At 33.2% G+C, this 24389-nt stretch overlaps 4 protein-coding genes and 1 long non-coding RNA gene across 5 annotated transcripts in view; 4 read left to right on the plus strand and 1 right to left on the minus strand.

The window, feature by feature from the left end:
• Window positions 1–407: 407 nt before the first annotated feature.
• Window positions 408–3432, plus strand: LOC144429792 (uncharacterized). Its single transcript, XM_078118000.1, has 4 exons — window positions 408–487; window positions 1163–1408; window positions 1551–1667; window positions 3161–3432. The coding sequence occupies exons 1-4, from the start codon at window positions 433–435 to the stop codon at window positions 3430–3432; spliced, it is 690 nt and encodes a 229-aa protein (XP_077974126.1). The 5' UTR covers window positions 408–432.
• A 3762-nt stretch (window positions 3433–7194) lies between these two features.
• LOC144429679 (uncharacterized) overlaps window positions 7195–24389 on the minus strand; it is a 33404-nt gene continuing 16209 nt past the window's right edge. Inside the window, exon 4 of the long non-coding RNA XR_013478971.1 lies at window positions 7195–7262. This is a non-coding gene — a long non-coding RNA (uncharacterized LOC144429679). The remainder of the gene's footprint in view (window positions 7263–24389) is intronic.
• LOC144429760 (uncharacterized) lies at window positions 14835–16316 on the plus strand. Its single transcript, XM_078117957.1, has 3 exons — window positions 14835–14838; window positions 15649–15897; window positions 15997–16316. The coding sequence occupies exons 1-3, from the start codon at window positions 14835–14837 to the stop codon at window positions 16314–16316; spliced, it is 573 nt and encodes a 190-aa protein (XP_077974083.1).
• Window positions 16350–18290, plus strand: LOC120347073 (uncharacterized). Its single transcript, XM_039416895.2, has 3 exons — window positions 16350–16457; window positions 16877–17028; window positions 17420–18290. The coding sequence occupies exons 1-3, from the start codon at window positions 16355–16357 to the stop codon at window positions 17507–17509; spliced, it is 345 nt and encodes a 114-aa protein (XP_039272829.2). The 5' UTR covers window positions 16350–16354; the 3' UTR covers window positions 17510–18290.
• LOC120347069 (uncharacterized) lies at window positions 20926–23847 on the plus strand. Its single transcript, XM_078117845.1, has 6 exons — window positions 20926–21152; window positions 21606–21851; window positions 21914–22177; window positions 22261–22347; window positions 22424–22616; window positions 22769–23847. Exons 1-6 carry the CDS (start codon window positions 21098–21100, stop codon window positions 23166–23168), a joined length of 1245 nt encoding a protein of 414 aa, XP_077973971.1. The 5' UTR covers window positions 20926–21097; the 3' UTR covers window positions 23169–23847.

Genomic DNA, 24389 nt, shown 5'->3' on the forward strand with positions numbered 1-24389 from the left:
GAACCACTAGAAACTAATCTGTTTGAGGAATGTTTGACCTATGAATCGAATGTTTCAAATTGTAACATAGTAATTATTACACTTCTATACAAATGACAAACATTACAAAATGCCAAGATAATACATGACACAAGTAGATCCTCGCTATGTTGTAATGGTATTTCACCCACATCGTTAATTATAATAATAAATATAAGTCAGTAATCATCAGCCTACGTAGTAGCAACCAGAGAGAGGTGTTTCATGGTCACCAACCATTAACAAGGAGAGATTCTGAATATAAATCAGATGGTTGTTACATTAAGTGATGAGACGTGTCTTGTATTTTGTCAGTTGGATTTTTGTCTCTATGTCAGTACTGTGTAATGAATCAAGTGATTGAAAATACAAAGCAAAGAGAAGTTTAAAGAAGTTGCTGAAGATAAACTCAACATGTGGAAATATTCAAAACATATCAATTGCAAATGCTTGTTTATGCAGATAATTGGTGAGAAACTGAGATCTTACTTGAGAAGTCGACATTTTTTAACTAAAAACATAATAACCTAATGAATTCTCATACAAATTTAAGCATAAAATATTGATTTTAATATGAGATTTTTATTATTAATATCAGATTGCTCAATAGTTTAAAAACAATAATAATGGAGTTTTACACATTATACCTTTTATTAAACCCCGAAATAAGATTGAAAAAATATCAATTCCAGGTACTCCTGTAGTATGTGAACCAAGATGGCAGACACCGGAACGTAGTATGTGTATCAGGTTAGAGTTAGGCCATAATTTCATCTATTGTATTTGAGCTATTGCGTCTATATAAAGGTGTTATGTGATATTGTGTCGATATAATGTGATGTTTTTATTAATACAAAAAAAACAAAAATTTCAGGTACAAATACTATGGGAGTCACTTGGCTAGTCCCCGAACTCGAAATAGAACTAAAATGGGAAAATTGGAATAAAATTATGTCTTAACCCTAACCTGGTACACATACAACATTCCGAGGCCCGCCGTCTTGGTTCACATACTACGGGAGTACCCAATTATATAGGTATGAATACCATTACCGTATATATAACTTATAAGTGTGTTTTTGGAAATATAAGCCTGCAAGAAAATTTGAAGGATTTTTAAATGTTATTGTGAAACATTTTATAGCACTCAGCATCAGTCTGAATGAAGCAGCAATATGCACTGATTGTTCAAATACAATACTCAGAACAGAGAGTGTGAATATCACATATGGACCAAGTAATGAGTACAGCTGCAACTGTGATTGGACAATACCAGAAGATATGGACACAGATCATGAAACTGCTGTTGTTCTGTTGTTACAAAATTTTTCATTACCGAGGACAACTAGTAGCAGTACTACACACTGCTCTGGGAGAATCAGATTTCCAAGTAAGTGTTCAGTACAATACAAGTATAAAGTAATTAAAAACAAATGATGCTTCACTTGTTAGAGCAATATAATTGTTCTACAAGTATCAAATGGTCTGGGACATTTGCAATTAACTCAACAATACTAATGTAATTTATGCAGGCACTGATGGATACAAATGTGAATTTGCAAGCAACTACTGTCTTGTATTCGAAACTACATCAACCACTTGCAACATCAACAAAATCAGAGAGAAAATTCCAGTTGCAAATCACACCTGTGATTCAATCATTCCATGGGATAAAGCTGGAGGAATCCCATATAAGATACAATACTATGCAGGAAACTGAGTACATTTTAAATGTAAACGTATTATTCATAAATAATTGTTAATATCAAAAAAATAAGGAAAAATGTCTTGCAATGTAAGAATATCTGAAGATATACTTCTTGATAGTCAGTTGACATTTTGACACTTTATTCACCAATAAGTCACAATTCAACTCCTTATAAACCAGAAACAATAAAATGAAACAAATATCATAAAAATTTCATGAATAGATTTACTTCCTTTAGGAAGGTTTCCAGTAAATTAATCATTTGACAGTTTCTTTACATACGAGAAGTAATTCAACATTTTGTATATCATCATCGGTTGTGGTTTACGTGGTATACTGAAAGATCACTATAGTCAGCACTAGATAAGAGGTTAATACTCAGCATCAGTAGAGTTCTGAGCTGCCAGGAATTGGAAGAAAGTATGAAAGGTTCAAGATTCATCATAATGATAAACCATCAACCAATAGCAACTAAACTGTGTCAAAATTAGTAAGAACTAGTTGGTCTATGACTCAAAAGTCAGATTTATAGCAGCGAAATTGCTATGATCCTATTAGAATGACAAACATTACAAAATGCCAAGATAATACATGACACAAGCAGATTATCACAATGTTGTAATAATATTTCGCCCACATTCTCAATTATAATAATGAATATAACTAATTGCAATAATAAGTAATTGCAAATCAGTAATCATCATTACGTAGTAGCAACCAGCGAGAGGTGTTTCATAGTCACTGATTTACATTAACAAGGAGAGATTCTGAAAATAAATCAGAAGCTTGTTACATCAAGTGTTGAGACAGGTCTTGTATTTTGTCAGTTGGATTTGTCTTTATCTATGTTACTACTGTGTAATGAATTGAGTGATTGAAGAAACAAAGCAAAGAGGAGTTTGAAGAAGTTGCTGAAGATAAACTCAACATGTGGAAACATTCAAAACTCTTCAAATGCAAGTGGTTGTTTATGCAGATAATTGGTGAGATCTTACTTACATTAAGTTTAGTTACACATTCTGCTGTTACACAACCAACTGTGATGGGCATTATTAGTTGTTATTCGAAAGTTTCAAATTATTTACAATTACAGTACCGGTAATTTCAAATTGTCTTATCAAATTATAATAAGCAACTTCTTTAAATTCAAATCGCGAGAAAGGAGGTTATTTAACTTTTGTTTTCAAAACATATTTCACATCCAGATTCAATATAAAAAATTATATAATTTCAACTACCTCGACTTTTAAATACCTCGAACGTTAAAAATAGGAATAATTAAGTTTTATACAATTATTCATGGATTTAAGAATCTGTAATACAATTGAAAAAGGATTATAAAATATATTTGATTTATAAATGTGTTTTAAAATTCGTAGTTATTCCAATTAAAAAAAAGTTATATTGTGAATGAATAACTTAATTTCTTTTTAGCATTTAGTATTGGTCTGAATGAAGCAGTACGATGCACTGATTGTTCACCTAAAATACTTGAAACAGAGAGCAAGAATATCACATATGGACCAGGTAATGAATACAACTGCAATTGTGATTGGACAATACCAACAAGTATGGACACAGATCATGAAACTGCAGTTGTTCTGTTGTTACAAAATGTTTCACTGCCAAGAACAACTGGTATTGGAAGTACAGACTGCTCTGGAGAAATCAGATTCCCAAGTAAGTACAATACTCGAATATGCTAGATCCATTAAATACTAAATCACAATTATTGGTCGAGAGACATAGCTGCAGTCAGGATTTTCCAAAAGGGAGTGTTCAAAATCAATAATAACCATGTAGAGCTGACGAAAACGATAGGCAGTTTTAACAAAAGTATGCATGTAAATTCGTACACAATAACAGCTGGTACTCTTCTGGTTATCCTGTAATTTTTAAAAGGGGGAGGGCGTTGAACCTGAAACACCCATCTGACTGCGCTACTGTCTACAAATATCAGATTTCCTGGTACCACTAATAATTTATTCAAGAATACTAATGTGCTTTTTACAGGCACTGATGGATACAAATGTGAATTTGTAAGCAACTACTGCTTTGTATTTGCAACTACATCAACCACTTGCAACATCAGCAAAATCAGAAAGAAAATTTCAGTTGCAAATCACACCTGTGATTCAATCATTCCATGGAATACAGTTGGAGGAAGCCCATACAAGATACAATACTATGCAGGAAACCATGCTGGTTACACAAAATACTTCACAATACAATACCTTGTGGTGGACTGCAGATCTCCAACAGCCACTTTTAAACCAAGTATCATTAAGTCATAAATAGCAAAGAAACTTTTAGTTCAGCAGTAAAACATCCAAACCTAAAAATGAACTTTTTTCTTTCAAATTACAGCAACAACAAATGGATGGGAAACAACAACAAAAAATTCAGAAGAAATTTCAACAACACTGAAAGCTGAACAAATTTCAAAGGACAAAAGTAATAAAAGTTTATTTATCAAAACAATAGCAATAATCCAATACACAATGACATTAAATTTAAACTTATTATAAATTCCAGTTACCAAAGCTGCGCAGCAAACAACAATATCGGATTCAGACAGAACTGTATCTCATTCTACAACTGATTTGGACAAAAACGCCACCGTTACCACGGTAACCAATGGAAGTTCTGCTTCACTGATGATCGGAATTCCAGTGTCAGGAATAGTTGGTTTTATCTTTGCAGCTTTGTCAATGTTTTTCATATAAAGGTAACAAGTAAAACAACACATAGTAGCAATATTCTCCTCGCAATACTTTCACTTTTTATATTGTTATTGAATATTGCATTGCATTTACAATATTGTTTTAAGAATTAAGTATTCATATATCCTCACATATAAGCCGAACTATTGTTCTGTTTTACTTTTATTAATATCGATAAGAATTGTTTCAAAATCATTCCAATTCATCCTCACGATCGCTTATCGTGTATCACTATCGTATAGAACAGGGTGGTCCAAACCCAGGCCCGCCGTTTCATTATCTGTCACTGAGTTTTTTGATGGTTTCAGCATGATCTGGCTTGATATGTGACAATTGGTTCCATTACATTTGAACCCACGTACATTTGAACCCATGACAATTGCACCTGTATGCTATTGCACCTATGGAATTCTTTTTGTTTCACGGATAGTTAAACCCATACTAACCCTAACCCATGGGTTTTAGCACCCGCATATAGATTGAACCCGTGGATATACGCATGGATTCAAATGTACATGGGTTCAAATGTACGGTCACCGTGACAATTTAATGATCAATGTGTTTGGACAATAAATTGTTTGATTTGTATTGCACTGTTTACCTGTTCCTGACTAGAGATGTACCGATACCACTTTTGTCGCCGATACCGATCCGATACCAGCTAAAAATGCCGATACCGATACCGATACGCCGATACTACAAAAAGGCCGATATTACCGATATACCGATACCGATACTATGTAAATATTACTTAATTAGGTGTGCTGTGTAGGGCAGACGGGTTAAAACAATGGTCTTTGAGCGTTGTTCATAGTACACATTATTTCAGATCGAAAAATGATATATATATATCACATAATATGAAATTAATGTTTGGTGTTTGCTTCAACTGATTAAGATAAACTGTAAAGTAACGCTAGTAATCTCGGTGTTCAATTAGAAAACTCATAAGCCGGGATGTCCAATTTGAATTTAATGTTAATATCGCGACCTTCGAATATCGTTATTCGTGTTTAAGAGAATATCGAATATCACCCACACATTCTAGAGCCGCCGTCCTACGTTCAAATTAAAAGCATTTTTCAAATATTTTATTTCGTGGCTAATCGTAATCGTCGACGCAATAAGTCAAAGCCAGCATGAAAGAATATCATTCAGCACCGACCAAAAGAAGGCCTACCTATAACCGTCGAGGATGTTTTTTTACTTTACTATTTTATATTATTATACAATTGCTATCATATATTTTGAGACAGTCTAGGACTCTAGGCGCTCTAGGGCTAGGCGGTCATGTCAATATATCTATAAAGAAATTGTGTTGTTAAACAAAATTAATATCTGCGTAGAGGGATAATTGTGTCGGAATTTAGTTTATCGATGTCGTCGGACTAAATGACACTCGTACTTGACGACAAACAGTCAGAATTTATACCCGTGCCAAAAGTCCATGTGCCGTTAATAAGGACCCCAATTCCACTGTATGATTTAAAACTGGGCGCCTAATTGCTTTTTGTTATGTGCCGTGTTGATATATTTCTTCATAATTACTATGTAATATTAAAAATGTCAATATAAAATTTTGACGGCGAAAATAGCTAAAAATACGTGAATCATATTCTCTCGCGGGGGTAGGGACATGTATGGCTCATAGCTCACGATCTCTCCAGACAAAAAATAAAATAAAAAGTAGTATTCCAACTTATCTTTTAAAACATTCTGGACCATATCAAAAAGGTAAATATATCGGAAATATCGGCCTTAATCTAACCGATACCGATACATGGCCGATACCGAAAAAATGGCCGATATTGCCGATACCGATACATCGGTACATCTCTATTCCTGACACTATTGTGGCCCGTGAGGCTGATAACCTTTGGACCACCCGAAGATATAGGTATAGATTATCGTACCAATATCGGTATACCCTGAGTAATTGTGAACAAGTAGATCAGGAGTCTGCAACCTTCGGCCCGCGGGCCGGATTATATTACTCGAACTATTAGCCGACTCCTAATCTACTTGTTCACTTCACTGAATTATAGTAACAAAACAGCTGTTTCGACGATTGTATTCTTTATGTAACAGAATTTATTGTGAGACACGTGTAAACTAAATTATATTATAATCTGAGAAGTATAAAATTCACAATTACCCGTTTAACAAGCCTATAATTTAATTATAATTAGACATATGCCAACAAAACACAGAACAGTTTATGCTAATTGCAAAGGATTCAACGGTGCCGAAAATATTCAAATAGAATTTTTCGAGATGCAATGGAATGAGAAAATAAATCTATATTCCATTCCATAGATGTATAGAATGCTTGATTTTTAATATAAAAAGCATCATCCGTTCAGTTTTAACTTTCTAAATATATGTGCGGCCCGCCAATGACTTGCAACCCTTAATTTTGGCCTGCGAGCGACAAAAGGTTGCCGACCCCTGAAGTAGATAATTAATAATTCGACCAATCAAGATCTTTTGCTTGAGATGCCAAGATTACTATGCTTCTGAGACAATACCAGCCTACTCTCAATAAAAATAAACTTAAGAGTGAAATTACAAACAAACACTCAAGAACCACTGAATAATAAATTTATCAACCACGGATGAGTATAATTGTAAATTTACGATCATTTCGTATTTATGACCATTTGATAACTGGCAAATGTTAGTATTTTTACAATTTTGCTCATAGCATTAAACTCGAAAATGCTTCTACATTACAGGAATACTTGCCTGATTTCTTTTTGTTTCATTTTAATTTTTCAACTTCCTCTCTTCACAAATATGTTGTTACACAGATTCTGCAAAATGAATGAAATAAATTATACATAAATCTAATAAAATTTTGCAGTTTTTATCTACAAAAGTCTTCTTCTGGTTCGTAACTTAGATTTATTCAACGTAAGAAGCAAGTTATAGTAACTACAATCAAGGCTCAAGAAAAGCAGTCAATGGAAGCTAACGATAATACAACCTAATAACACATCTTCGTTGTTAAAATACTATAATAACTTGTTAACCAACTCATGTTACAAACTATATCTCTCCAGTCTAAGCTGTAAAAAAACAGCCGGTGAGACATGTAAGATTATTAAAATTATAAATAGCATAATTCTTGCAGTTCAGCAAACTAGAAGGAATACATAACCAATTGGGATAAGTTTAGAAATGAATTGTTAAGTAGAACAAAAAGAGAAGAAAATGAAACCGAAATCTATGGGGACAAAACTAATCTAACAGGTGTTAAGCTGTCCAACACATATTGAATATTGTATTAAATGTTGTATTCTTCTATTCTTAAATAATTCAATATAGATTGTGGAGCAAGGCAATGTTCCCTGAAGTCTGACTTATATTAGGAGAGAGATAAGCAACATTTATAAATCTGAATCTTATATATGTTCAATGTAGTGAGAATAACCTGAGTGAAGCACGGTATATAGAAATATGAATGAGGGGAAGCACTACCCACTTCTCTCAATAAAAAGGAAAATAGATGTGACTCATGAGTGAGTTATTCTACCATTTATGGTGACTGTGGATATAGCCCCACCCTAAAAACTACACAAATTAATGAAAATTTACCTAATAAATAATTATAGACAGAAGATGGCTGAATATCTGAAGATGACATACTTCCAGATTGTCGGCTGACATTCTGACAATTTTTTCCAATATGAGTGATAATTCAACCTCCCATAAACCAGAATGAACGATGATCGTAGTGCGTAATACAATAAATATCTTAAATATCTATAATCAGCAGTTTTGGATGAAACAATCATCAGTAAGTTGCTACTAATAATTTCCACATGTTGAGTCTATCTTCAGCTAGGTACTTCTGTAAACTTTTCTTTGCTTTGTTTCTTCAGTCACTCAATTAATTACACAGTACTGACATAGATAAAGACAAAATCTAACTGACAAAATACAAACCCTGTCATCATCAAGTTGCTATTGCTAATAATTTTAGTAGAGGGAAACTAGTTTGAATTAATTTTCTAGGATTTATAAGTTTAGACATTATTAGTAGACTGAAATAAAAGAACTACAATTTATGACATTATTTGCGCTGATTATTTGGTTTCTGCGAGACTAACTACTTATCCGTAGCAAGAGAGTAGAGATAACAATCCTAAGCAGTGTTCACTATTAGCGCACTTTTTTGCGAAAATTGCGAAGCACTTTCGCAACTTTTTTTAGGGACTGCGAAATAGCACTTTTTTCCGATTTTGAAGAGAAATAGCACTTTTTTTCAATTTTGAATGGAATAAAAATTCAAAGTTGACAAATATTTTTGTGTGCGTATCAAGTTGATAAATAAGTAACATACTAGTACTTTTGTAACTCAATTCTGCATATCATAACGATATTTACCGGAATTCTAACCTATGTGGTGAAGACATGGAAGATAAAGCTTTTGCATTAATGGCAAAATTCTTGTTTATAATATGATTATTATACAAGCACACGGATTCCGCTTCGACCGCGAAAACATCGGCGGCGTCTTTGAAACCAGATGTCCGAATGCAAGGCAGTGCGTTTCTCTAAACGAGAGTGGTCATGTGACTGTCAATGACATCGATGAATTGTGACCAAAGTACACGATTTTCTAGTACTGGTTTGACAGGTCTGTGTTCTCTTCTTAGTGAATTTACTGGAGCCATTCAGAAATTTCTGATACTCGACACGACATTGTTTAGTAATGGAATGTAAACTTGGGCCATTGTTTTTTAAATTAGAAGAAACTTTTAGCAGCATCTCACAGATTTGCAAAATCGCCAAATTGACAAAATACATACGTCGTATTAACATTTAACAGCCATTTTATTGTAACCACGAATGTTAAAAGCAAATGGCGTTTCGCGGAATTTTGCGATATTCAGTATTAGCTAGTCTAGTCATTCACGATAAATCAAACTCAGGTCAAAAATCAATCTAAACTATTTCCTCATTAATATGCGAGTAGGGGTGGGCAAAATCGAATATTTTTTCGAATTGAATATTTTTAACGAATAAGGAATATTTTTTATGCACAGCAGGAGTCTAGAACGTCGGTCGAAAAATTTGCAAGGAAGCCTTTTCTACTGGTTAATTTCGTTATAATAGCTAATTGTTTTTGTCACCGCAATCGTTTTGGCGACTATATCCTGGGTTTGGCAATCCAGGCTTACGCGTGCGTTCACATCGGCAACAGCTGTTAAGGGCATTCACGACAAATTTCAAAACCAAAATAAACATTTGCGTTGACTTGATATTACCTATCAACGTTTGTAAATTTACTGTCCCAATTTTAAGCGAATGGTATTATTATTATCGATGCCGGAATGCAGATATTTAAGAAGATAATTAACTTTTATAATTTTTTTATGGTGTCTGTATTAATTTACAGATAAACCTCGCAAATCTGAGATTGTGCCAATCCTGAATGTTGATTTAAAATTGTGATTAAATAATTCGGCAATGAAGGCATTTCTGCGTGGCCATAAGACGAGATGACTTTAATAAACAGCACTTCTTTAAGGATATTTTACATATGCGACTAATGCTAAAAACATTGGGCTCGAGTGCTCTGGCCTAATCAGGCGCTAATTGCAACTAATTCAACTCAAGTTTCAACGACTTTTCTCGTCTTCACGATATGTTATCTTTTTTATTCGGTACTGATAATGATAAATAAAAAATGTGTAATTGTTGATTGCAATTCCGGAAAACGTATTTTCCTTCCTCACCATGAAACAATTTAACCGCGGTTAACCGCGCATTGGAAAGCAAAAAACAATTTATTAACATTACTTTACAATGAGTTACGGGTAAGAATTAACCAGACAGCTATCGCTAACATGTAGAAACAATAAATTTGAAACGATTTTGTATAAAGCGTGTCAACATCGTTTTTGTAAATTTAGAAACGTCGATAAGTAAAACAAGTAAATAATGTATTTTATGGAACTTTCATGAAATATTGGTGAGAAATATTATTTTGACCATGTCGAAATGCCATTATTGCCGATTTATTCACGTGTTTAGTTACTATCAGTGTTTTAACCCAAAGCTGAGTTACGTAAATACTTAACACTGAGTACTCAAGAGATAACCAATTTGCGGAGATTTCAATTATTATTTTATCCGAAGGCGACAAAAAATTTACTGCAGCCTTCGATTATGACAAAATTATGAAATAATCATTGAATGGCAATAAAAATTTAACTTCATTAACAATAATTTTCAAGTACATTTTCATGATTTTGATCGTCGCTACATGCGAGCCTGTTTTTGTACATATAAACCATGATGACACTACTGACATCTGCGAGTTATAGATCTCTCCAAATTTAATTTTCGCGATTTTTAATGTTTCATTTCTAGATGCGGATGCCCGCTGACTACGGATAAAGGGTCGATGTTTAAAAATAGGACTTCGGACCGTTGGGCAAAGAAAGGCGGGCTACACGTCATTGCGAAATTTCGCCGTGAACGACCTTACATTTTAGCTATAAACGCATTACGTCGTCGCGAATTGCAGTTTTGGTGTAATGTTTTAACTTCCCCCTAATCTCCCGTTGAAAAAATCCTGGCTGCGCCCCTGCCCGGTGATAATTCTAGCTAAAATGTTACAATTTTATTTACGGAATTTGCAAATTCACCGTTTTGATAATCACGCCCTAATTATTGGTGCAAAAATACTCAAAATATCACGAATTTAATCATTTCCGATGTTAATAGGCGCAATTCATGATGGCGACAGTGTGCGTTATTACATCGAAATTCACGTTTGATTTTACGTTATACTCTTGTTCACGATTTCAACACTCCACCCGCCATGCATGGCTGAGTGAAAGGTTCAATTTTTCGAAACATTACTTGGCCAAGGATGGGAGGGATCACTAACGAGCTAATTGAAAGCGCATTAAAAGGATTATGACTTGTCATTTTTTTTCTGGTTATAGCCTGTACATGTTATACCATGTGTGGGCTCTCGGAACGTCAATTTAACTTTTAATTTTCGACAATCAATTGTATGTGCGGCTCCTACATGAAACGGCTAATTCATGCTGCCAATATACGGAGTTTGAAATCTGGGATTTTATTTCGAATAGTCTATTTATTTTGACTCTTCTAAAATTAGGAAGCTTTGTTAGTACCTTTTTTGGCGCAAAGTATGGAATTGAAACGATACGAATATTTTGCCCAGTCCTATAGGCGAGGTTATGATATTAACGCAGAGAATATTTGTAAGCATATCACTGGATGGAAGTATTTTGCACCGAGACTGTTTGCAGAAGTTGATTTATCGAATACACAGAAAGTATTTATTTATCATCTCACTTGCGAACATCGGGGTTTGGGCGGAATTATACGATTATGTTGTTGTTCTTAAATAATAACTTTTTCGATGAATGTTTATTTTACTTTTGTGTATTAATTATGATATGTTGAGTTTTCGTTTATTTCAAATTCGAAATTGTCCGGAATACTCAAACAGGTGTAATAAGTGTAATATTGATAGTATAGTGTAATCGAGTAACCAACTTAGAAGTCTTTAGAGATAACTAATGAACTTGATGTGTTACGGGTGTCGTAAACCCCGTTTTTTTTTTATTAAATCCGATTGTTCTACCTTCCGCTTATAAAACAACATCGTTATACAGTCATCTAAGGTAACTCTCGCGACCAAATCTTTTTATTCTGTATGGCATCACCTTAGCGCCATTTATTACCGACTGAATTTTAATTGTGTTTTATGATAAGTTATTTTCTGTTAGTTGGCGCTGATAACGTCGCTAATTTCTGTATAAACATGGAAAATTTTAAATATGTTCCTTACGTCTCTGCTATAATTGACAAGCGATAGCACAAGATTCAGCAGCAAATGATAAGCAAAGCTATTTTATAATCATGGGTTGCTTAATAAAGATTTGCTAATTATGGCAGGATATAAAGAACATGGCCTGAAATATATAATTAACAGAATGATGTTTATTTTTCAGTCGACGAAAACCCTTAACAATAACAATTGCCGAAATCGCGAAAAAAATGAATACGGATTTTCGATTGTGATCAGATGACTGAGAGGGCACATGTTTTTTTCTCTGTTCAAAGCAGATATAAAACGAATACCATGTTGCCGAAAAGCGGTTACGTGTTATCTTTCTTTAGCCAATCAAAATAGTGGTAATGGTATATACAAGAGGTTTCTAAACTTTACAAACTCGGAACGCAATTAATATTAAAATTACAAGTAATGGTGCATGGAAAAACGAATTTGATTTTATTGAAATTGAAACGCACACACATAAGAGTTTTACATTTCATGCACAACTAACCGATGCTACATGTGAGATTTGTGCACATGAACGATTATATATCGCGATTATTTATGTGAGAATGCGTACTTCTCTTTCAACTTTAATTTCCAGGATTTCGGTGTTCACGTGGTCGACTAAAAAAGATTTATCAAATGGATTGGTATTTCGCGTCACACTCAAAATTATTTGGGAACCACTATCATGTCACTCGTTTATTTTTTACATTCATGTTTTTTTCAAGAGTCACCCTGTTGTATTTCCTGTACCTTCGCAAAGGAAAACTCTTTGGTGTCATCATTACTATTAGTGTAATTGAAAGTGGCGTTGAGATGCGAATATTTCATACTAGGTCTGCAGCATTAGAGAGAGCGTTATTTATAAATGCTGGAAGTACATGGCATTTCTAAAAAAAATTGCAAATATATGATGTTTTCTACCCGATTTGAACTGACTGGCACGCAATCCAATGCAAGTCGATATTTGAAAATTACACGTCTTAGCGGTCTTAGCGTAATCCCTGAGACAGTATAATATAAATTAGGCCAAGCTAGCTCATGAAAGGGATTTCAAAGTGATCTTGCGTAATATTTCGGAAAAAAAATCTTCGATAGAAAGTAGGTCACTCTATGTATAAAAACAGCGGTACTTTCATGGTGATCTTGCGTTATTTCCCAAAGAAAAACTGGCCGGAGAAACATGACTTAACCAATCTCTTAAAAGGGAAGAGGGCGGACTACTTTCAAGCATATTCTTTCGGACGAGGAAGCGTGTTATACTAAAGCGATATTGGTGATGGGTCATGGGGATGTCATTTTGCCCGGGTTTTGTACAAATGATCCCCCTCCCTAGCTATGGCCAGTAGTAACTATTATCTGCATGTATCAATCGGTGTCTGTTAGATGGAAGAAACAAGTTTGCAAGGCTTGTCTGTTCAGGCGGGAGTGCGCTTCGTTACTGACGCTGGTGGTTGATTGCACGAAACTTTTATTCCCGACAAGTGTGCTTATCAGGTGTTCTTTGATGAATTCGCTTGTTTTTAACAAGGGTTTAAACGAAACTCCGTTAACGGAAAGACTTCAATTCACAATTTTAACGAAGGAGCGCTTTTTCGAGTATCTATGCTGTTTGAAATGAGTTTAAACGAAAGCTAGGGCACCTAACTAGTTAAAATCAGAAAAAGCTCTTTCGCACTTTTTTTTTCGACTGCGAAGCACTTTCGCACTCATAATTTCCTTAGAGTTAACACTGATCCTAAGTGATTCAAGAGTCTTGCTGCACACTAACACAAATATATTTCTGTAACGTTTCGTCTGACCAAGGTCAGACTTCTTCAGACATACATACGTACATACATACATAACCTTGGTCAGACGAAACGTTACAGAAATATATTTGTGTTAGTGTGCAGCAAGACTCTTGAATCAATTATGAGATTATTTCTGTAATATTTCATCTGACCAAAGACAGACTTCCTCAGATAAGGAGTTTACTACAATTGGATTGCATAGTATAGTAATGTTCATTCCTTCTACAGCATCCTTGCATTATACGCATACAGATCCACAACCATAAAGGGCATAGAAGAAGGATTGGAGTTAGTCTCGCGTAACCAAGCACACAATTTACAAGATGTCACAATAATACAGAAATGACATTTTTGTAAGTTTCGTTTGACTAAAAATCTTTCATAAAACGGTTTTCAGCAATGTGGCTAAAGACCAAATCACTTAAACTTTGCGGTAGGTTTGACATCTCAAATGTTTTATTTTAAACTGGTCTACAAGAGTATTTTCTCATTTCTGAACAGGACCCAGTCCTACAGTTGAGTAATCGGTAGTGGAGTAGTATATGCATCAGTTTAGGGTTAGGCCATAATTTTATTTCGATTTTCTTTATTTAAGTTCTAGTACAAGTTTGGGGACTGTCTGTTTTAGCCAAGTGAATATACTCCCTGCCTAAAAGTTTCAGTCCCTTTATACAACTTGATGTAAAGTTGGCGAACAAAATTAGTCCCTATATATTGGTACATATACTTGGAGCGCAGAGTAATCTATAGATATATCAATGAGTAAGTATATTACCAATTTCAAATCATACCCATGAACCACTAGAAACTAATCTGTTTAAGGAATGTTTGTCCTATGAATCAAATGTAATAAATCGTACCAAAGAAATTATAACACTCCTATGCAAATGTCAAACAGTACAAAATGCCACGATAATACATCACACAAGAAAATTATCGCTATGTTGTAATGATATTTCGCCCACATAATTATAAAATAAATATAAGGCAGTAATCATTACGTAGTGGCAACATAAAAAGATGTTTAACAGTCACTGGTTCACATCAACGAGGAGAGATTCTGAATATAAATCAGAAGCTTGTTAAGTGCCGTGACAGGTCTTGTATTTTGTCAGTTGGATTTTGTCTTTATTTATGTCAGTACTGTGTAATGAATTGATTGATTGAAGAAACAAAGCAAAGCAAGTTGCTGAAGATAAACTCAACATGTGGAAACATTCAAATCTCTTCAATTGCAAATGGTTGTTTATGCAGATAATTAGTGAGATTTTACTTACTAAAACTAAAAGCTAAAAATGAACAAATAAATGTACATTTGTCAATTAAAAACATAATAGTCCAATGTATTCTCATATAAATTTATTCATACAATAAATATTTTAATATTAAATTTTCACTAATATTATATCGCTCAATTGTTTGAAAACAAGAGAAATAGAGTTTTATACATTATAACTTTTAAATTCTGTAATAAGATATGGAATATATAAATATATGTATAAGAGCATTTTGGCAATATAAGCCCGCAAAAAAATTTGGATTGTTGAAATTTTATTGTAAAACTTTTCATAGCACTCAGCATCAGTCTGAATGAAGCATGGGGACCATGTGCTGATTGTCCCAATATCATACTTGGAATAGAGAGTAAGAATATCACATATGGACCAAGTAATGAATACAACTGCCAATGTGATTGGACAATACCAACAAGTATAGAGATAGATAATGAAACTGCAGTTGTTCTGTTGTTACAAAATGTTTCACTGCCGATCACAACTGGTACTGGAAGTATAGACTGCTCTGGGTCAATCAGATTCCCAAGTAAGCGTATATTATACTATTTTACTATTACTATACTACCGTACAGCAACAATTAATAAAAACATCACTAAATACATAACTATATCAATACTTTTACAGGCACTAATTCTCATAAATGTGATTTTCCAAGCAACAACTGTCTTGCGTTTGCAACTTCATCAACCATTTGCAACATGAACAAAATCAGAGAAAATATTCCAGTTACAAATCACACCTGTGATTCAATCATTCCATGGAATAACGTTGCAAGAGGAAGCCCATACAAGATACAATACTATGCAGGAAACCGTTATGGATACACAAAATACTTCACAATTCAATATCTTGTGATAGATTGTAGACCAACAACAACCCCACCAGAAGCAGGTAAGTCATATACTTCTTGGTTTGCACATCTACACCAACACATAATTGTTTAATTCTCATAATGAAGATAAATTTATTTTCAGCGACAACAATGCAACAGAAACAAACAAAAAAGGTTCCATTAACACTTGGAAGAATTATATGTGAAACAACAACTTTTGAAACCACCAAAATTACTGGTATGAATGAATCAAGTAAGTTCATAAGTTTGCTTGTACGTCATAATTTTATGTCGATTTTCCTTATTTTAGTTATATTACCAGTTCAGAGACTGTCTGTGTTAGCCAAGTGAATATAAATAACCCTGCCTATAGGCTTTTGTCCCTTGATGTAAAAGTAGGGGAAAAAGATTAGTTACCTCCATATTGGTACACATACTTCTGGAGTGCCGTTGTTTTAAGATCAAATTCCTTGGATTTGTAAATAATCCTGTGTGAGATGTTTGACAGTTCAATAAAGAGTTTCTCTCCAAGATTCTGTTTTTCCAAACACTAGTAGATACTTACCCAGCAGTGGCTGGCTGATTGTGTGTTCAGAGCGTAAGGCAAATGATACGTCTTGAAAAGCTATTCCAGTTGTAAAAAATCACTAAAGCCAAACAATTCTTTTCTAGAAATGACTACAAACACAAAAGAAACTGCCAGTGATCAAAAAATGTATAGAAAACTCAGATTCTGCATCCCTAACAATGATTGCAGTAGGTACATCATCAGGATTTATTGTAGGAATCATCATCGGAGTTTTGACAACTTGCTTGATTCAGAGGTAAACAAGACAATTTACTGTTTTGTAAAATTAAAATATTTCAAGAGCAATAAACTATTTAGTTTAGCTTATTTGATGCTCAAAAACAAAAAAAAAACTTTTGGAAATGGCTGTTCTAAGTGCTAACTTAACCAATTCATTATTACCAAAACTTTATTAAAACCATAAAAAAAATTTTTTTTGATGGAAGATCGTATTTTACACTCGTTTGATGGATAATCTGCTTGATAAATAATAAAAATCTTCAATTTGTATCATTTTATTCAATATTAGTGTAATGAAAATAATTACATTATAATCCAGTCAAATACAGTATAAAAGGCTGTCAATGCAAATGTCAGTGCACCGTAATCATATTATTAAAAGTTGTAAAAATTATTGTAATTTGTAGATTATTGAGAAAAAAGAAGCAGAAAAACCAAATGGAAATGCAGAGCAGTCAACATCATCAACATACCACCATGAAAAATGCAGAATATGAAAATCATGAACCAACTTCAAACGGAAACGGATACGAAGTTATAATTCCAGTTGATAATAAGAATGAAAGACCATATGAAGAGATAATATGTGGGATGGAATCTGCATATGAAAAATAAGAGAAGAAATAACCTCTATCAAAGCATTCTTCAGCTAATCACATAAAGACAATAAAAATGATGTGACTTCATCAATTCGTCACTGAAAACTATATAAACAAACATGAACAAAGAAGTATAGTTCTCTTTCTCAAAATGAGCTATATTTGTTTACCTAGTTTGAGTTATACTGTTATTTTATCATTTATTTTTGTCAATCCATCATTTTCATAATGCAATATTGCATGTTAGTTACATCATCATTCACCACAATATTCTTTCATAATGCGTTCATAATTCTTTCTTGCGTGGACGATATGGCTCAGCCAGTAAAACCCTTTTCCAGCCATTATGCTCTAATGGGCTTCAGTACTCTTTGGTGTTGAATTCCGGGACTGGAAGTGTTTTAAAGCGCTCTTTAACTTTTTATTGCTTTATTATGTTGTCATGTAACATGAGAAATAAGTTTAGACATGACGCTAAGTGTTAGTTATATGAATAGCATCGTTTTGAAAAGGACAAGTCAGTCGTGCATGAACTTGATGATGAAGCTGTGATTGTTTGGCTATGTGATAAACCCTAAAGCAGCAAGGAGTCCAGCAATCCTCTTGCAAATAATAATCTTCCTTAGAATTCGAACTTGCGATAATCAGAGGTGCAAACATAATTTTAAAGCTTAGCTGACTCCCATTTCACACAAATATTACTATTACAGCATGAAAATGACAAATTTTACAAAAAGGAATAGTAGTTTCCAATATTCCAACTGTACGAGTGTTATATAAATAAAGTACATATCAAATATAAGAAAAAGATTTTGCTTCATGGGGCTGAACAAGGCTTTGCACAATGTACTGCTGGGTTCGGTACTCACCGTAAGTGATTAGTTTACCTTTGACTGGCTAAGGTTGATCATGAATGAGTCATCTAGCATCGGCTTCTGCCACAATGGCTAATCAGTAAGATGTCATAGATAGGAGTTGTAACAATTAAAATTTTACCAGATGCTCACAACACTTTTATTATTCAGAAAAATTTTCAGACATGATCTTAAACATTAGTTTTCTAGGAATTTGCTAGCTATTTGTCAGTTTTTAGTTGTGTTTTCTAAAATTTAGGAATGAATCAAATATTTCAATAGAAAATTCGTCTTCTGAAGAGTTTAAGTTTAGTTGCATCAATCAAAAATCAATACTGTAAATCTGCAACAGGCAATATAACAAGCTAATATATAATAATATAACAAACACTCTCAATATCAGCATCAAACATTTTACAATGGTGAGGCTTAGAATATATTTTTTCTGAAGTCAAGGGTCAGGAAGACATCCATTTTATTTTTAAATTCGGCGCTCCAGAAGTATGTGTACCAATATGGAAGTAACTAATTTTGTTTACTTGATTTACATCAAGTTGTGTAAAGGGGCGGAAGCCTATGTCTATGAGCAGGGGTTATATTCACTTGGCTAACACAAACAGTCCCTAAACTCGTAAAAGAACTATAAGGAAAATCGGAATAAAATTATGGCCTAACTATAACCTGGTATACATACTACGGGAGTACCGAGAAAAAGTTCGTATATTCAGAAAGATTGAATTATATTTGCAATATGGTAGGTTCATAGTGTTGGCGTTGTTATATTATATTCTTAACTTCATGCAATTATTATTAGAAAGTTGCCATGACATTATTATGATAATCAACCCACACCTCTCATCAAGGAAACAATAAAAAAAAGCCAAAATAAAATAATGAAAGGAATCCAAATAATGATAATCAACCCACACTTCCATCAAGGAAATGATCAAGAAAAGCCAAAAAAAAATCATAAAAAGAAACGACTCAGACTTGAACTGAGACTCATGCCTCTATTCATGCCATTGATTGATTAGTACATTGATGTAACAAGAATAATGAGCAAAACAAGAGTTGAATATAACAGATAGAATGCATATCCTTTTATAATATACAGTTAGTGGAAGCTACACGAACGCCTGAATGACACAACTGTCAACATATGATAAAGGAAATTAAAATTACTATAATGTACACAATGTGATAAGGAAATGACAGACCTATATTCAATTAACTACAGACAACAGTTTACAGTATGCTGCCCACCTTTTATGTCAGTGTAATATTATATTAAACAATTGATATATTACAGATTTTAGTATCCTTGATTAGTATCCTTGAAAGAGAACGAAAGCTCAGCTGATATAAACCTAGAATACAAGTAATAGATTTCAGTAAAAAAGGTTGAGGTGAATTCTTGAAAATTGACGTTACTCGTGTAATATAGTGTACAGTGTATTATGTATATTATCCCGCCTTGGTAAATATTTCTAATAGTCTAACAGATTTATTAAAGATTTTGGATCCTTGAGAGAGACCTAAAGATTAGCAGATATAAACTTAAAAAGTGAGAGCTTAAAATAAAATGTTTTTGTAAGGAAGGTAAAAGTAAATTCTTGACAGTGACGTTACTTGTGTTTTAGGTGGGGAATCCCGCCTTGGTTAAATAATTCCATCGGTTTAACAGATATATCGAAGATCTAAGATTCTTAAAAGGGATCTAAAGATCAGCAGAAATAAACTTGGAATCTTAGAGCTCAAAATAAAAGATTTCAGTAAAGAAGGTTAAGGTAAATTCTTGACAGTGACTTAACTAATTTGTTTTAAAGTGTGACCCTGCCTTGATTCAATATCTCAGTCGATAAATTTAAGGTTTTTCGACAGTTAATAAATTAAAAGTTTCAGATCCTTAAAAGGCAGATTGAGCGCAGTAGATATAAAGTTATAATGTAATGTTCCAAATTATAATATCCTAGCAAAGAAAGCTGAAGGTTTCTTGACAGTGGCATTACTCACTTGCATTATACACAACCACCTTTTATGTCAGTGAGATATCATATTGAACATATGTTATATTGTTATATTACAGATTTTGGTATCTTTGAAAGAGACCTAAAGATCAGCAGATATGAACTTAGAATGCAAGATCTCAAAATAAAAGATTTCAGTAAAGAAGGTTAATAAGGTAAATGCTTGACAGTGACGTTACAAGTGTATTAGCATGGGGATCCCGCCTTGGTTAAATATTACTAACAATCTAACAAATATATTGAATATTTTAGATTCTTGAAAGAAACCTAAAGTTCAGTAGAAACAAACTTAGAATCTTAAAGCTCAAAATAGAAGACTCGTAAAGAAGATAAGGGGTAGATTCTTGACTTTACTCACTTGCATTGAACTGTGACCATGTCTTGGTTCATTATCTCTGACAGTTGATAAAATGAAGATTTTTGGTTATTTGAAAGTTAGCTCAAGCTCAGTAGAAATATATTTAGAATGTAACATCTTGAAATAAAATATTTTTGTAAAGAAGACTGAGGTAAATTCTTGGAAGTGACATTACTCATCTGCATTACAGTCTGGACTCCATCTTAGATTTAAAATCTCTACCTAGGAGACTTCAGAGAAAATAGATATGGATTCAAAAATAAAAATGATGACCTGCCAAAGCAGCATATGGATTCTCCTTGGTAAGAACATTTTCCATATAGAATACTAATAGGATTTATTCATATTTATTCTGGAAGGGAGCAAATCATCTTGTCATGTGACAAATTATGGCCTCTCTGCCAGTTCCATGTTGGATATGGGAAGAGTTAACTAGTTTATCTCCCACAATTATTCAGTACCAAAAGCAGCACATATTACCGAAATTCTAGATATAGTGCTCAAAAGTGGGCTTAACCTGTTCTGGTAGGACAACAAATATCTTGTACCAGTCCATGAAAAACAATTGATTGAAGGTGAACGGTACAGATGCTATGAACACACAACTGCACCGATATAGTAAAACTAGCAGTCAAAATGAAGAAATCCGAAATGATCTTTATATATTAATTGTGAATATTGAAAATATTACACCAATCTACAGTAAGCATAAATTATACAGAATGAGAAATGAATACCTTGTATATTTTTTTCAGCTATTATGATCAATGTGAATGAAGCATATCAATGCCCTAGTTGTCCCAAAATAACACTTGGAACAGAGAACAAGAATATCACATATGGACCAAGTAATGAGCGGGACTGCCAATGTGATTGGACAATACCAACAAGTATGGCCACAGATCACGAAACTGCAGTTGTTCTGTTGTTACAAAATGTTTCATTGCCAATGACGGCTGGTAGTGGAAGTAGAGACTGCTCAGGAGAAATCAGATTTCCAGGTGAGTATTCAATACTCTTACGCAGGTAAAACTAGTTGTTGATGAAAATAAACTTTGTGCAGGTGCTAGTGGACACAGATGTGATTTTGCAAACAACCAGTGTATTGTTTTTACAACTGAATCAACCATTTGTAACATGAACATAATCAGAGAGAAAATTCCAGTTGCAAATCACACCTGTGATTCAATCATTCCATGGAATAATGCTGGAGGAAGTCCATATAATGTACAATACTATTCCAGAGGCTATGTTGGTTACACAAAATACTTCACAATACAATATCTTGTGGTAGATTGTAGATCTTCAGCAACAACTTTTAAACCAAGTAAGTCATAAACAGCAAAAACATTCAGTTTAACAGTAAAACATCCAACACTAAAAATGAATCTTTTTTTTCTCAAAATACAGCAACAGCAAATGGATGGGAAACAACAACAAAGAATCCAATAGAAATTTCGACAACAGAAAAAACTGAACGGACTACAAAAAACAAAAGTAATAAAAGTTTATTTGTCGAAACAATAGCAATCATCCAATACACAATCATAGTCAAAATTATTATAAATTTTAGTTACCGAAGCTGAGCAGCGAACAACACAATCTGATTCCGGCATAACTAATTCTCATTCCATATGTGATTTGGACAAAAACATCACCATCACCACGGGAATCAATGGAAGTTCTGATTCACTGATGATCGCAATTCCAGTTTCAGGAATAGTTGGTTTTATCTTTGGAGCTTTGTCAATGTCTTTCATACAAAGGTAAGAAGTAAAATAACAGTAGCAATATTTTCCCCTCGTTACTTTCAATTTGTATATTGCTTTTGAATATTGTTTTGAGAAATAGGCATAAGTCATTCCGGGTTTTGTTCGAATATGATTAAACAATATGCTATTAAATATTTTTAACCCAGGTATTGCAACAAGAACAAGAAGAAATTGAAGAACAAAGATTCAATGGAAATGGGAAGCATTCAACATCCAGAGCCAACTGTCCATAAACGAACAACATATGAAAACTACACACCAACATCAGATGAAAGTGGATATGAAGTTCCGAATCAAGTTGATAATAAGAATGAACAAAGTGGATATGAAGTTCCGAATCAAGTTGATAACAAGAATGAACAAAGTGGATATGAAGTTCCGAATCAAGTTGATAACAAGAAGGAACAAAGTGGATATGAAGTTCTGAATCAAGTTGATAATAAGAATGAACAAAGTGGATATGAAGTTCCGATTCAAGTTGATAACAAGAATGAACAACAATACAAAGTTATGACAACTGGAAAAGAATATGAATATGAGAATTAACAGCTCGGACAGATCCTTTTCCCAGTCACAAAACTTTGCCACAGAAATTTTGAAACATAAATTTTGGCAAAAATTTGAACTAAACTTTAATCAGCCCTACTGAATCATTTAGAAGTTATTTACATCTGTAAAATATTCATTTACAAAATTTTACATATATTATACCAATTTACAGTTATCTGTAATTACTACTTTGAAAGAACTTTACATGCCCTGTTTTAACTGGGTGAAACTTTAGCTAAGCAGCTACTCAGCATATCATACCATGTGCATGAGTAGATTATCAATAGACCAATCGAGATCTCTTGCATGAGATGTCGAGACGACTATGCTTCTGAGGCATTAACAGTCTACTCACAATAAAAACTTAAATGTGAAATTACGAACAAACAAGCAAGAACCACTGAATAACTAATTAATTAAGTAATTTCAAGTAATTACTGCTAAGTAGAAGTATATTTAAAACCCTTTCTTATTAAGGACCATTTGATAACCCACAAATGTCAGTATTTTTACAAGTTTCTTGATATCAATAAATTTGAAACTGATTTTAAATTCTAAGAATGACTTGCCTGATTTCTGATTTCTGTTTTGTTTCCTTTTTCAGTTTTCTCTTCTAACAATTATGTTGTCACACAGATTGTGTAAAATGAATGAAATAAATTATACATATGTCTGATATAGTTTGGAAGTTTTTATAAGCAAAAGTCTGGTTAGTAAAGAAGATTTGTTCAATGAAAAAGGCAAGTTATATTCCAAGAAATCTTTCACTCTTATGAAGACTTAACCAAAATAGTAGAAAAGAAAAGTAAATCACAATAAGGATTGTTTTTCTTCATTTAAGAAGTAAGAAGAGTTATCAGTGGTTGTAATCACAAATCATAATAAAACAATAAAACTCTAACTCTGATCAAAGCCTCATCTACTGAAATATATGACTGCTGAAATAAATAAAAAATATAATTTGCCAGTTTCCAACTTTACCAACTCCTTATCGTCAGTTGAAGGCAAATAAAAATAAATTTGATCTCAAAAGCTAAATAATCTACCTTTTATGGTAACTCAAGATATAGCCCCAACTTAAAATAAAGAAACACATGAATTCATTGCCTAATCAAGCTACATTACTATAATTTAAACTAATAAACTGATAAGCACAAAATAATTGTCAGTATTACTAAAAAAACACTTCATCTTGCAATGTACGAATATCTGAAGATG

This window comes from Styela clava, chromosome 11 (genome assembly GCF_964204865.1).
Source record: "Styela clava chromosome 11, kaStyClav1.hap1.2, whole genome shotgun sequence".
Lineage (NCBI taxonomy): Eukaryota > Metazoa > Chordata > Ascidiacea > Stolidobranchia > Styelidae > Styela > Styela clava.

Coding starts and splice junctions, on each gene's coding strand:
- LOC120347073 (XM_039416895.2), top strand. CDS start 16,355: ATGCAACAGAAACAAACAAAAAAGGTTCCATTAACACTTGGAAGAATT. Junction 16,458..16,876: donor TACTGGTATGAATGAATCAA/GTAAGTTCATAA, acceptor ATTCTTTTCTAG/AAATGACTACAAACACAAAA. Junction 17,029..17,419: donor ACAACTTGCTTGATTCAGAG/GTAAACAAGACA, acceptor TGTAATTTGTAG/ATTATTGAGAAAAAAGAAGC.
- LOC120347069 (XM_078117845.1), top strand. CDS start 21,098: ATGGATTCAAAAATAAAAATGATGACCTGCCAAAGCAGCATATGGATT. Junction 21,852..21,913: donor AGGAGAAATCAGATTTCCAG/GTGAGTATTCAA, acceptor AACTTTGTGCAG/GTGCTAGTGGACACAGATGT. Junction 22,348..22,423: donor ACGGACTACAAAAAACAAAA/GTAATAAAAGTT, acceptor TATAAATTTTAG/TTACCGAAGCTGAGCAGCGA.
- LOC144429760 (XM_078117957.1), top strand. Junction 15,898..15,996: donor TGGGTCAATCAGATTCCCAA/GTAAGCGTATAT, acceptor ATACTTTTACAG/GCACTAATTCTCATAAATGT.
- LOC144429792 (XM_078118000.1), top strand. CDS start 433: ATGTGGAAATATTCAAAACATATCAATTGCAAATGCTTGTTTATGCAG. Junction 488..1,162: donor CTTGTTTATGCAGATAATTG/GTGAGAAACTGA, acceptor AACATTTTATAG/CACTCAGCATCAGTCTGAAT. Junction 1,409..1,550: donor TGGGAGAATCAGATTTCCAA/GTAAGTGTTCAG, acceptor TAATTTATGCAG/GCACTGATGGATACAAATGT.